Source organism: Helianthus annuus, chromosome 13, assembly GCF_002127325.2.
Source record: "Helianthus annuus cultivar XRQ/B chromosome 13, HanXRQr2.0-SUNRISE, whole genome shotgun sequence".
Taxonomy (NCBI): Eukaryota; Viridiplantae; Streptophyta; class Magnoliopsida; order Asterales; family Asteraceae; genus Helianthus; species Helianthus annuus.
In genome coordinates this window covers 171,712,273-171,727,444 of record NC_035445.2, presented here as the reverse complement: position 1 = coordinate 171,727,444, position 15,172 = coordinate 171,712,273, and the positions used below count along the sequence as shown (strand labels likewise).

General features: G+C 38.4%; 1 protein-coding gene and 1 long non-coding RNA gene across 2 annotated transcripts; both read left to right on the top strand.

The window, feature by feature from the left end:
- The first annotated feature begins 8,156 nt into the window (after positions 1 to 8,156).
- LOC110903570 lies at positions 8,157 to 8,762 on the top strand. Its single transcript, XR_002572071.2, has 2 exons — positions 8,157 to 8,344; positions 8,479 to 8,762. It is a non-coding gene; the product is annotated as an uncharacterized LOC110903570 (long non-coding RNA).
- An 806-nt stretch (positions 8,763 to 9,568) lies between these two features.
- LOC110900362 (putative disease resistance RPP13-like protein 1) lies at positions 9,569 to 12,687 on the top strand. Its single transcript, XM_022147242.2, has 2 exons — positions 9,569 to 12,088; positions 12,239 to 12,687. Exons 1-2 carry the CDS (start codon positions 9,570 to 9,572, stop codon positions 12,663 to 12,665), a joined length of 2,946 nt encoding a protein of 981 aa, XP_022002934.1. The 5' UTR covers position 9,569; the 3' UTR covers positions 12,666 to 12,687.
- Positions 12,688 to 15,172: the final 2,485 nt, after the last annotated feature.

Genomic DNA, 15,172 nt, shown 5'->3' with positions numbered 1-15,172 from the left:
CAATCAGAAGTTGACTGTGGATCTTTCAAAATGCACAGAAGCCAACATGTTTTATGCAAACCATGAAAAAGATTTTAAGTCAACGATTGAGACTTTAAAGAAAGATAAATCTGAATTGACTAAAATGGTTTCAAGAAAACAAACTGATATAAATTTGTATATATCTCGTCTTGAGGATATGCAAAAAGAAATGGCCTGTGTGAAAACCGAAAGTGATGCGATCCAACTTAAGCTAGACAGCTATTTGAGCTCTAGTTATGTGCTGGATCACATCATTGAAGTTCAGAAAGCGAAAAGGGATGTCACGTGCATAGGCTATCAGAAGTGTCCACCACCAGTGAGACATAATTATGATGCCATGCCAGATGAAGAGTACAGAACTCATTTTGAGCCATCTGTACCTCTAGATGTGAAGGAGTTTGCTGCAGGAATCGGATACCAAAAGGAAGTATCCTCAGATTCAGATGTGTCAGCAGATACATTTGTAAGTGCTGAACAGAATCAAGATCCTCCAGTTGTGATTGAGGATGTTGATTCTTCTGATGATGAATCTGACGATACTGTCCCAGCAAAGTCTGATGCGGTAATCAAAAATGAGGACATACCTCTTGAGAATCACATTCTATGTGATCCCCCTGTACAACCCGCTAAGACTATTGCAACTGAGTCCACATCTGCAGAAGAGCCGGAGAGGGTGAATTTGCTGTACACTCTAGTTGGTGATGATAAAATTTACTCAGACAAAGATTTTCCCATTAAGAATGTTAATCAATCCCTAATCTGTAAAGTCTTTGAAAATTCGACAAGTAAGTTTTTGGGAAAGACAGGACCACATGTCACAGTTACACAGTGCCCTCCTGTTCCAAAAGCTGAAGTTCGAAAACAATTTGGCAACAAGAAATTACCAACTGTGCCAAAACAGCAAAATCACACCAAGACCACAGGAAAATCACCGGCTCAAACTCAAAAGAAGCCGAATCAGAAGAAGAACAAGAAAAATGTTAACTTTGTGAAGTCGACGGGAACCGACAAAATGGAAAAGTTTGAAAATCAATCTAACTTGGATTTTGTCAAAAAGGCTACAATTTTGAAAAGAAATGAACAAAGCAATTCAAAGCCTAGTACCTCGGGTTCACAAAGTCCAACATCATCGGCTAAACGAACACATGATTCTTCGGGGTTTGTAGAACGAAGAACATGTTTCAATGTGGAACCATTGGGCATATAATTCGAAATTGCCCATATCTTCATAAAATGAAAGAAAAGGTTGTTGATCCCCGTGATAAAACTGACCGTAAGCCATCTGTTTCCACAAAGCAAGATCCCAAACTTGTAAAAGAAAGGGAAAAGAAACAGAAGCGCCAGCAGGTCAAAAAGGTTGAAAAGGCAATTAAAACCGATGTGACTCAAAAACAATCTGTTTCTGTAAAACCAGAAAAATTAAAAACTTCAAACAAGAAAGACACTGGTAAAACAAAACAGACTTGGAGACCGAAATCGGTTACTAAATCAGGGGGAACATCACAACTCACCAACCATCAAAGACAAGAGGTTATTGTCATTGATGAAAATGGAAGACCCAAGACCACAATGGCTTGGGTCCCCATCTCCAACTAATCATTTGAGTTCATGTGCAGGGTGCTTCAGGAGGAACTATCAGTAGTCACTGGATTGTTGATAGTGGGGCATCCAGGCACATGACGGGCGACATGAAGCTTCTCTACGACGTTAAATCTATTAGGGGAGGTTATGTTGCTTTTGCTGGAGATAAAGGTGGGTACATTACGGGTGAAGGAATGATATCCAACGGGATTGTCAGCTTTGACAAGATCAATTTTGTGCAACAACTTGATCACAATCTTCTTAGTGTTTCTCAAATCTGTGACAAGCAGTTCTCAGTACACTTTGATGCTAATGGATGTTATGTGCTGAAACCCGGCTTCAAAATTCCGAAAGAATGGATTCTCTTGTCGGCTCCAAGGATTAATGACTTGTACGTCCTTGATATGAGCCAGGCTATTACTACGTCTGCACAAGCAACTTGTTTTGTTTCCAAAGCCACAGAAAAAGACACTATCTCTTGGCATAGACGTATGGGACACATTCACCTACGAAAAATGAATCATTTGGTTGCAATTGGTGAATGGCGTTCCCCTCAAAAATTTCCATCTTCAAGACGTCTGTGTTTCGTGCCAGAAAGGAAAGCAAACAAAGAAGAAGCATCCTACAAAGAAAATCAACACGGTGGCAGTTCCTCTTGAACGTTTGCACATGGATTTATTCGGTCCTGTCAAGCACAAGAGTATTCGGGGTGACCAATACTGTCTCGTGATAACCGATGATTATTCAAGATTTTCTTGGGTTGCATTCATGGCACACAAGAATGAAACCTTTGGCATCATCAAAAACTTGATCATTCAGATTGAGAATTTGTATAAGTTAAAGGTTAGGCGGATACGTAGCGACAATGGTACTGAATTTAAAAATCATTCCATGACGGAGTTCTGCACTGAAAAAGGTATTCTTCATGAGTTTAGTGCTGCTTATACTCCTCAACAGAATGGTGTCGCTGAACGTAAGAATCGCACATTGATCGAGACTGCTAGGACAATGTTGGTAGAGTCACAGTTGCCCATTCCATTCTGGACTGAAGCTGTGGCCTCTGCATGTTATACATTGAACCGAGTCCTTACAGTCAAAAGACACAACAAGACCTGCTTTGAGCTTCTTCAAAAACGGAAACCAGATTTGTCTTATCTAGAACCGTTTGGAGCTCCTTGCACAATCATCGATCCTAATGGAAAGTTCGGGGCAAAAGCAATTGATGGATACTTTCTTGGGTATGCCACCCCTAACTTACGAGTCTGGAATCTAGAGACAAAAAGGGTCGAGGAATGGTCTGAGGTCAGAGTACAACGGCACACCTTGCCAGTCAAAAATCCGGGTCAACCTTGGATGTTTGAGTATGATGACTTCTTTAATTCGATCAATGTTGAAGCCGTTGAAGATAATGCTGCGGCTAGGATGTTTTTCGAGAGTGACAATGCAACAGTTTCACCGGTGGTTCGTCCAATTCTTGTTAATCAAGAACCATCTTCTTCGGTGAACAATAATACTCTCAACAATGAGGATTTTCATGATGCAAACGAATTGAACGAATCTTCAGAGGATGACGAATTTGTGGATGCAGATCAAGAAGTTCCAACAACAGCAGTTCATGGTACTTCAGAGGGTACTCCTCCAGTGGATGCCCATAGAACAGCTGAGGCTACTGCATCATCCTCTTCGTCAATTCCTGGTCTTGAATTGGTTGTTGATCTTAATCTCAACAACCTAGGTATAAATGTTCCAGTTCCAGAAAATCCAGAAACAAGGATTCATAATACCCATCCTCAACAAAACATCATTGGAAATGTGCAAAGTGGCGTTCAGACAAGAAACATGTTGCGAAACAACAACAATGCAGGCTTGTACGCAGCTATTCGAGAATCCGGGCAACAAAACGATTGGTCTTTCGCGTGTTATGTCTCACAGGAAGAACCAAGAACGTGGAAAGAAGCCTTGAAGGATAATGCTTGGGTTGAAGCAATGCAGGAAGAACTGCAACAATTCCAGAAGCTGGGTGTCTGGAAACTAGTAGAGAAACCTGCTGGATACAAGAAGATTGGTACCCGTTGGGTCTTCAAATGCAAAAAGGATGACCGTGGAGTTGTTATCCGAAACAAAGCTCGTTTAGTCGTTCAAGGTTTTCGTCAGATTGAAGGGATCGACTACAACGAAGTCTATGCACCTGTTGCACGTCTCGAAGCAATTCGAATCTTTCTTGCCTATGCGTCCTTCAAAGGATTCAAGGTTTATCAGATGGACGTGAAAAGTGCATTTTTACACGGTGTGGTTGAAGAAGAGGTGTACGTCGAACAGCCTCCAGGTTTTGAAGATCCTATCCATCCCGATCGGGTTTGGTTGCTCAACAAAGCTCTTTATGGTCTTCATCAAGCACCACGAGCTTGGTACGCAACCTTATCTCACTATCTGCTGGAGAATGGTTTTCGTAGAGGTCTTATCGACTGCACTCTTTTCATCAAAGAACAAGATGGAGATCTGCTTCTGGTACAGGTATACGTTGATGATATTATTTTTGGTTCTACTAATGATGCTTTGTGTAGGAATTTCGAGCGGATTATGCAGGAGAAATTCGAGATGAGTGCTATGGGGGAAATGACCTTCTTCTTGGGCCTTCAAGTACAACAAACGGAGTCTGGGATATTCATCCATCAGACTAAATATGTTGGTGACATCTTGAACCGGTTTCAGATGTCTGATGCAACGCCCATTGGTACCCCATTGCCAACTAATCACGGAATTACTCCAGACTTGAAGGGAGAAGCTGTTAGCCCTTCAATCTATCGCGCTATGATCGGATCCCTCATGTACCTCACAGCATCAAGGCCAGACATAATGTATCCAACGTGTCTTCTTGCCAGATATCAAGTTAATCCAAAGGCCTCCCATCTTGCAGCTGTTAAAAGGATTTTTCGCTATTTGAAGGCGTACCCTGACACTGGTTTGTGGTACCCTAGGGATAATAACTTTGAATTGGTAGCATTCAGTGATTCTGATTTCGGTGGATGTAAAATCGACGGCAAATCCACAACGGCTGGATGTCAGTTTTTAGGAAATCGCCTAGTTACATGGCAGTGCAAGAAGCAGACATGTGTTGCTACCTCAACATGCGAAGCTGAATACATTGCTGCCTCAAGTTGTTGCTCCCAAGTTCTTTGGATCCAGCAACAAATGCGGGACTACGGTTTTGAATTCCTAACTACTCCTATATACGTTGATAATTCTGCTGCTTTAGATATCACTAGAAATCCTGTGCAGCATTCAAAGACCAAACACATCGAAATCAAATATCACTTCATACGTGATTGCTTTGAGAAAAGGCTAATCGATGTTGTTAAGGTCCACACCGATGACCAACGTGCCGACTTATTTACCAAAGCTTTTGACAAATCTAGATTTGACTTCTTATTATTGGTAAACGGCATTAAGGTCAAGCAAGAGTAAAACCAACATCGGAAAATCATTTTTGTAAATATCTTTGTGTTTTTAAAATTTATCTTAGTGTGTTGATTTTAGGGGGAGTAAATCCGAAAATATGAAAATCCAAAAACATCGAAAAATTTCAAAAACACAAAAACAATAGAAAAACAAAAATAAGTTTCCTGGCGAGCAAAAGAGAAAATGATAGTACATCAGTGGTCTATCCAAACCTCTTTAAACCTTAAATGCAAAACGATAAGCAGCTCTATATAAGATGTATCGGTAGGCTCACAATCATTTTAAAGTGTGCAGGGTGATATAAATCTTAATCGACTGAAGACCAGGTGGGAACCACTCATTGGCATATGGTCTTAGTACCGAAATTTCGTTTGATAGATTGCCGAGGTTCTGAGATATTCGGTCTTTATGCTGCTTATCATCTGGGTATCATGGTTGTATCTTTTACCGAAAAATAACGGGGACGCAAGTCTAGATCTTCCATGATACTATACATACGTGTACATATTATATACTACATTCGACCTCAATAAGTGATAAACAATCACATGTCCAAATCAAATAAGTGATAAAATATCACATTTATCCGGGTGTCAAGTTCGTCTCTCTGCTGTACGGAAGTACTGACCTGTTCACGGACTTGCACCTGTGCCCTCATGCATACGAAAATCAAGTTCCTCATAAATAAGTGATTCTATCACATAGGACTTGTTTTTCAAATCAAAATAAGTGAGAATCTCACATCATATACGGTCAAACAGATGATAATCGGTATACTCACCGGTAAGATGAACCCTCGTGCATACCTTGATACGGGAATGTGTCGTGATGTGGATGAACACCGGTCGGTAAGTATAAATCATACCTTAACGTATCCTCTAAACATGATTACATCTGATAAGTTGAGCTTAAGTGGACAACAATACCGATAATTGTTATAGGATGTTTATCTTAATGTTAACTAATAGAACAACAAGAGTGTTTTGGCTTGACCGTACACTGATATGATTCTCTTACCCTCGAAACTCGCAAAAAGAAGTCTGTATATATTTATTTGCTGCTTTCAGTCTTTACATTTGAGAAATACAAAAATACCAAAAAGATTTTATTTCTGCTTTATTTTCGATCGTACGGTGTTGGAGCTCAAGTCTTCGTTACCTAAAATCTGAACGAAAACCGAATTGACTAAATCTTCATAAACGGTCGAAATTTGCATGTTTTGAAAGTTAAAAATTAAATTTGATAAATTTTATTAAAACTTTCAAACTGTCGGACGGTGTTTGATTGTGACATGGTCATATGTGTGTCAATTGTATCATTTCCAAGCAGTTGTTCTCATTACGCGTTTAGATTTCTTGCATGTGCAGATTCTAAAGGCTAGGAGAACATGGTCGATGACAAAGCTTTGGAATGAAGACACGACGTGAAGGCGCTCAAGTGATGAAGATGATCGAGTTGCCGCTGACAATCATTAACACCACAAGGATCTCACTTCATAAAGATAAAGTTTTTCACGAGCATAACTCAAGGGGGAGCTTATGTTAAGGGGGAGTTTGTCAACACACTTCCTACATGATACGGGTAGTTTGTTGGTACACTCTCTTCTTTCAAGACGTGAAGACTTTGAAGATCCTCCGACATTGAAGACATGAAAGGACATCAGAGTTTTTGGGAACTCGAAGACCAAAGACCGTCGAAGTTCGAGACGAGTCTACAACTATAGAAGATAAAGACAAAGCTACAGCCAAGGGGGAGTTTGTTGGTGCACCTGTGTCTGTACTTTGTCTGTATTCGGTCTGTATATTAACGATGTCCATATCAGTCCTGTAAGTTGACCAAGTCAACCGTCCTCCTGGTTTGACTTAGTCAACAGTCGAAAGATAGTGAAAGATGTTCTGATCGAAGGATAGACTCGAAGGATACTAGATCCTTCGAGGTACTCGAAAGATATGGTTAGACCATGGTTCGACCATGGTTCGACCATTAGACCTCGAAGGATGATCCTTCGAGGTCAATGCTGATCATTCGAGTTTGTTGTTGTCGACAGATGATCCTTCGGACCATCTGTCGAATCCTTCGATCTGGCATCATGGGCTGGGTATATATATACCCATGCAGTGTATGTGAGAGAGAGAGTTCTGCCATTCTACACATCCGAGAGAAAAAGCTTTGAGAGCATTCTGTCCAGGACTCACACACACACACTTAGAGAGTTTATAGAACATTTCTGTAAACATTGAGCTTGTAACCGAACCCTCATTGCATTAATACAATTTGTGTTAATCGGTGAACTTGTGTGTTTGTTTCTCTACTTGCTACTAACTCGGTTTGCTTGCTAGCTTGGATTCCGCACTCGCTAGTAGGTTTGTATAACAAGGTTTGAGGTTCGTCATCCATCGGATAGGGACCTACATGGGGCCCTCAGAATTTTCCATCTTCCCTTGTTCAACTATGGTTATTTGATGAACCTGATGTGAGGAATTTTAGACAATTATCCCACCTTTTCCCTTCTTCTCTTACTCATCTTATGATATGGAATTTTGATAAAGTGGAATCACTTTCAATGGGACTCCAACACCTCACCTCCCTCCAACATCTCTCCATTTGGTACTGTCCAAAGATGAAACATCTGCCAACACAGCTGCTGCCTTCACTTTTGAGTTTGTACATCAGAAATTGCCCAAAACTGAGAAAAAGGTGTGAAGGAAGAGGATCCCACTACTATCCCCTCATCTCTCATATCCCCAGCATCATCATTTCCCCAGGTACTTTTTTATTATATAACCTTTTGACTCCTTGTGGTTTTTTCATATGTGTAAATTATATATTTATTTTTTATTTCATTTAAACAACAAATTTTACATACAGTCTAAAGACAATTAAGTAAATTATTCAGAATTATGAGATTTATAAAGATCTTTGTGACACATATTTTTCCTTTCTAGATTTTATTGAAAGAGGCTAGCAGAAACAGAAAATGCTAGTTTCTTTAGAAAGTGGAAGAGACTCTTCAGGAACAAGAAAGAGCTTCTTGAACCCTGGTTTGTCTGTTTTTCATAAGACAATTTTTCTATGCTCAGGACAATTTCAAAAAAAAAAAAAACAAATTGGTTTTTTAGTCTTAAAAAGTCAAGCTTTTCTACTTTCTTTGCAGGTTTTACTCTGTTAAGAGTATTTTCTACGGATATATCAAAGATGTAGAAAGCAAGGTTTTGTGAAGCTCAAATTATTGCAGATTCAACATTTGACTTTTTCAGTCATAGGTCAAACTCATAAAAATAAAGTAAGTCAGAATTAATTGTTTGTAAAATCAATTGATTTGTGTGTTGGGAAGAACTAAAGCAGATGAGGATAGTGATGTAGGATCACATGAGAGTTGAATTAATTCTAAAACTAAAATGTTTAATTTCAATGCAGGAAACGAAATATTGAAAATTGAAACAAGGAGTTGCTGAAGTAAATTTGTAATGTTTAATATTGATTTGTGTGTTGGGAAGAACTAAAGGAGTTGCTGAAGAATACACTTTAATTGGGCCTGATCAAAAGAAAAAAAGGTTTGGACTCGACGGGGCCGTAGGTACGTTTAATTGGGTGGCAGAAGAGGAACTTGGGTTGTTGGTGTTGTTCTTGAAATCCTGCTTTTTGATGTATTATACTGGTTGCCTACTTTTACTCCTTGGAATGGAATTTTGATTGCTTCATGATGATGTGATTTGTTAGGGTTACTTTTTAGTAACTGAACACATACTTACATTACCCTGATTTCATAAGTAGATTTTCTAGACTTACGTCAGGTTTTTTTAGCTTAAATACATAAAGTGATATTTTACATAATACACAATTACTAATCAACCATTAATTTAAACAGTATCCTAATTTTTTTTTGAACGGCAAACAGAATCAATCCCGAGCAGTCTCAGGGCATCCACTGGACAAATGGAGTACTCCGAGAGTAACCCAAGTCCACCACCAATTACGGAGAAAACCGGTAACCCACCAGCCCGTTGGCACGACGGTGAAGTTACCAGTAAAACCGGTTTGGCTCAACGATGCAACCCAAGTTTCCGTGTGTCTCCTATCATTGTCCACCAATGCCTTACTCTACACCAAGTGGGAGTTGAAGCTGCATCTCTCAACAGAAATGCAAGTCTTCCACCACTTGAAGGATTAAAAATAAATTTATGTAACTCTTATTTTTGTAAGAACTAACTAATGCAAAGACGTTACAATCAAATTTTAATATCTTTTTATGCATGATGGTACATTGCTTGGAAGCAAAATAAGGAATCAAATATATCCTAAAGTAAGATAAAAAGAAAACTTGTTAAAAGAGCAATGCCTATGTATGAAACTCAAATCCAATACCTTACTTACTAACACCAGAACCATTTTCTAAAGTTTTCTGCTCACACGAAAATTGATACTTATAACATTCGCAACTTGAAATTTTAATCGATAAACACATTCTGAAAAACCAACTTTCTCCCATTCCCATTTCACTGTTAACAATGGCTGATGCTGCTGTTTCTGCCCTTGTCAATCTCATATTCGAGAAGCTTGCTGATGAAGCCTTCAAGAAGTATGTTCGCGCTCAGGGTATTCATTCCGAGCTCGAAAAACTGGGGGATAAACTATCCCAGATTCAAGCTCTGCTTCATGATGCTTCTGACAAAGAAATAAAAAAAGAAGCTGTTAAACAATGGCTGAATCGTCTCCAGCATCTGGCTTACGATATCGAAGACGTACTCGACGATATGGCTACCGAAGCCATGCGTCGTGAGCTGACCCAGGAATCAGGAGCAAGCACAAGCAAGGTAAAAAAACTGATTGTCTCAACTTGCTGCACAAATTTCTCACTAAGTCATAGGTTGTCTCCCAAAATAGATAGTATTACCACCAAGTTACAACAACTATATGAAGAAAAACATAAGTTAGGTTTGACTGTGGAAAATGAAAAACAGAAAGATGGTAATAGAGGAAATGAAACCTCTTTGCCAGAACTTTATGTTGTTGGGCGAGAAGGTGAGAAAAAGAGATTGCTCAACCTGCTGTTAGGGGGCGAGTCATGTACAGAAAAGTTTAGCATCATACCCATAGTTGGTATGGGTGGGGTTGGAAAGACCACTCTAGCTAGACTGTTGTATAATGATCCACAGGTGAAGGATCACTTTCAACTCAAGGCTTGGGTTTGTATTTCTGATGATTTTGATGTATTTAAGATAAGCCAAACCATCTTTCAAGATGTGAATAGAGAAAAAACGGAATCCAAAGATTTAAATCAGCTTCAAAAGGCTCTTACAGAGCAATTTAAAGACAAACGATTTTTGCTTGTACTTGATGATGTGTGGAGTGAGAACTATGAAAATTGGGAAAAACTTGTGCTCCCATTTCATTCGGGGGCACCGGGAAGTAAGATAATCATGACGACTCGCAAGAAGGAACTACTCAGAATCCTAGGTTTTGATCATCTTGACCTTCTTGAAAGTTTGTCACCTGAAGATGCTTTGTCTTTATTTGCTTTCCATGCATTGGGTGTTGATAGCTTTGATTCATACCCAACACTTAGGGAAAAGGGTGAAGCTATTGTGAAAAAGTGTGGTACATTGCCTTTGGCTTTAAAAGCAATTGGAAGACTACTCAGAATGAAAACAACACCTGAAAAATGGGACGACGTGTTAAGTAGTCAAATATGGGATACAGAATATGTTGGTGATCTTTCTGCAGATTGGAAGGTGATTTTTCCGGCCCTTATGCTAAGCTACCATGATCTTTCTGCAAATTTGAAGAGGTTGTTTGCATATTGCTCCTTGTTCCCTAAGGACTTCTTGTTTAACAAAGCGGAGTTAGTCTTACTGTGGATGGCGGAAGGGTTTTTAAGCCAATCAGAAGCAACCAAGGCACAAGAAGATTTTGAAGCATTGTTATCAAGGTCCTTTTTTCAGCAAGCACCTAATGATGAAAATTTATATGTGATGCATGACCTGATGAATGACTTGGCTACATTTGTTGCCAAAGAATGTTTTTTAAGGTTTGAGAATCATACCAAGTTGGGGAAGGAAGCTTTGACAAAGTACTGTCATATGTCATTTATTCCTGAGACATATGAAGCTTACCAGAAGTTTGAGAAATTTAAAAGGGCAAGAAGTCTGAGAACATTGTTGGCAGTATCTATGGATCAAATACAAATAAGGTACTTTTCCAGTAAGATTCTGGTTGACTTACTTCCTCGGTTACCACTCTTAAGGGTCCTTTCTTTGAGTGGATTGAAGATAAGTGAGGTACCGGATTTCATTGGTAGTTTGAAGCACTTGAGATATCTTAACTTATCTCGAACTGACATCAAAGAGTTACCAGAGAACATTGGTAATCTTTTTAATCTACAAACACTGATCCTTTTTAACTGTCAGAGTTTGACTAAGTTGCCTAAAAGCTTCTCAAAGCTCAAAAAGTTGCAGCATTTTGACTTTAGGGGTACTCCATCTCTTATACAGTTTCCCTTGGGGATTGGTGAGCTGAAAAGCCTACAAACTCTCACCAAGATTGTCATTGGAGGAGATGGTGGGTTTGCTATAACTGAGCTTAAGGGATTAAATAATCTCGGTGGGGAACTTTCCATTGAAGGGTTGTGCAAAGTGCAAAGCGCAGTGGATGCACATGAGGCAAAATTATCTCTAAAAAAGCTTACTAAGTTAGAGCTGAATTGGGGGGATGGTTCTCAACATGGAACACCTCAAAAGGAGGTTCTCGAAGAGCTGAAACCTGATAGTGAATGGTTGAAAGAGCTTTCAGTTGAATCATATGGGGGAATAGAGTTTCCAAAATGGGTTGGGCATCCTTCTTTTCACCGGCTGGTTCATGTGTCGATACGCAATTGTAAAAATTGTACATCTCTACCACCACTTGGGCAACTACCTTCACTTAAGGAGTTGTATATAAGTAGGATGCCTAATGTTAAATTCATAGGTGCGGAGTTAACTGGGACCAACCAGCTAACTGTTGCTGCCTTCCCTTCACTTGAAATCCTAAGGTTTGAATATATGCGAGGGTGGGAGGTATGGTCAACCAATAATGAGGTTTCTGATGCAGTGTTTCCTTGCCTTCGGGAGCTTCAGATAGAAGATTGTCCCAAATTGATTGAAGTCTCATTAAAAACACTACTTTCAGTTGAAGTCCTAAGGTTTAAAAGTATGCATGGCTGGCAGGTATGGTCAACCAATAATGAGGTTTCTGATGCAGTGTTTCCTTGCCTTCGGGAGCTTCAGATAGAAGATTGTCCCAAATTGATTGAAGTCTCATTAAAAACACTACTTTCAGTTGAAGTTCTATATTTTAAAAATATGTGTGGGTGGAAGGGATGGTCAACCAATAGCGAGGTTTCAGTGCTTCCATCCCTTACAGAACTTCATATAGAAAGCTGTCCCAATATGAATGAATTCTCACCTGGAAAACTACCTAAACTTAAAACTTTACAGCTTAAAGATATGTTGGGATGGAAGACATGGTCTACCAACGATGCAGATTTTTCTTTCCTTCAAGAGCTTCATATACACAATTGTCCTGAATTGATTGATGTCTCAGCTGAAGCACTACCTTTGGATAGTTAATTTTCTTTCCTTCCACCTATTCCCCTCTTCTCTTACTAAACTTTGGATAGTTAATTTTGAGAAACTGGAATCACTTTCAATGGGACTCCAACACCTCACCTCCCTCCAACATCTCACCGTGCAAAACTGCCCGAAGTTGAAACATCTGCCAACACAGCTGCTGCCTTCACTTTTGAGTTTGAAGATCATTGAATGCCCAAAACTGAGAAAAAGGTGTGAAGGAAGAGGATCCCACTACTATCCCCTCATCTCTCATATCCCCAGAATCGACATTGGCTAAGGTACTTTTTTATTATATAACCTTTTGACTCCTTGTGGTTTTTTCATATGTGTAAATTATATATTTATTTTTTATTTCATTATGAGATTTATTAAGATCTTTGTGACACATATTTTTCCTTTCTAGATTTATTTGATATAGTTAGAAGAAACCAAAGAGGTTAGAAGAAACTGAAAATGGAAGAGGCTCTTCAGGAACAAGAAAAAGCTTCTGGAACCCAACCCTGGTTTGTTTTTTTGTTTTAACCATTATTTTGCTATGCTCATGACACTTGCCAACAAACAAAATGTTTTTTTTAGTCTTAAAAAGTCAAACTTTTTTACTTTCTTTGCAAGTTTTACTCAGTTAACAGTATTTTCTATGGATATATCAAAATTTATGTGATTTTCTGAACCCGGAGGTAGATGACATATATTCAATGATGTAGATTCAACATTTGACTTTTTTAGTCCTAGGTCAACTCACAAAAATACTGTAAGTTAGAATTAATTGTTTGTAAAATCAATTGATTTGTGTGTTGAGACTAGTGATGTAGGATCACATGAACAGTTGAATTAGTTTTAATACTAAAATGTTTAATTGCAATGCAGAAACAGCTAGAAATAGAAATACAAGATGGGCTTGATCAAATGGTATGTTTAATTGGGTTGCAGAAGAGGAACTTGGGCTGTTGGTGTTGGGTTAATCTTGATTGGGTTATAGCTGGGTCATCGAAACGGGTCGAAACCGGGTTTCCCATGAACGGGTCTAAAGGGTTGTTGAAGAATTGGTCTTGGCTGACCGGAAAAGGAGTTGAACATGTGAAAGTCAGCAACTTGTGAGCGTTGGAATACTATTTCGTTGAATCGTGGAATAGTGGCAGATATCAAGCATGTGTGAGTTAGCAACTTGTTGCAGTAGTTTGTTTTGTACATACTCATTTTTATTAAGAAAGTTTGCAAACAGAAAACCTTTGTGTTTGATGAAATGCCTTATGTGTCAAGTTCGTATAAAACAGAAAACATTGAATAAAATTGTAAATAAATAGGCACCATGAACATGTATATACATGTATGATTATAGTCAGAAGTCCTTGTTGAGTAAATGAATTAAAATCGTCTAGAAAAAAAGAACTTGGAAAAAGGGGTTCGTAACGGGTCAAATGAGAGAATGTAATGTTTATCTATGTTATGTGGTATGAACAAATACATAAATAAAGATAACACAGTAGAAAGACTATGTTGAATGGTTATTTAATAGGAATCTTGAACCATAACAACGAGTAAGCATCCCTTAATCCCAAAGAAGGCAGCTATTCTAGGGTAGAGATAGTATGGTTTTGTGAAGCTCAGATTTTTACAGATTCAACAGTTTGACTTTTTAAGTCACAGGTCAACTGACAAAAATAGAATAAGTTAGTTTCTATTCATTCGGTTGTAGATGAGGCCTGAGTTGTTTTAAGTCAAAGTAAACAGATCTACAGGCCCGAGTTTTCTAAAAACTGTTTCCATATACGCACAGATTGTGCTTTCGATATAAGCCATTAACTTTGCTGATTACGTATGAGAGGAACCATGAAGACTTAAAATCAGTTAAGTTAATACAAAGACTAAACAAAATGTTATCACATGATCAATAATTATATAAATTTTGAATCTAATAACCCAAACCTAATAATTTGATACATCCTAGATCAAATCACTTGTGGACATGCCCCTATTCCTAGACAAATAAAATTAGTGAGCTGAACTTACAAAATTACCAGTTCTTTTAAAATCGTACCCGTTTGACCCGTTTGTTGTTTCTATTACAAAAAGAAACGAGTTCTTCCAGTTTAGGTGAATAATAACCAACTTTCATAAATAATTTAAATAAACATATTTTTACTAGCATTTTCATCCAAACACAAACCAATTCAGTGGTGACTAACATCCTTGGAGTCAAGATTTTGAACACAATTTCCACAAGAAACCCAATTTCAGTCAAAACTAACAGTTCTCACTAAATGTCACCAATTTAACATCCAAAAAATGTGATATAATATTTACATCAACTGTTTTTAGAAGTTCATAAAGATATTTATATAAAGGAGATTCAAGATGATATGTAATGTTCAAAGTTTATAAGTTGTTATGATGTTTAACACAGATCATTCAGTAGTCCTTGTAAGTTGTAACTCAAGATTTCACAATAGTCTATTACGCCTAAAAGTCAAACTCATCACAGATGCTGACTTTAGTCCTAACAC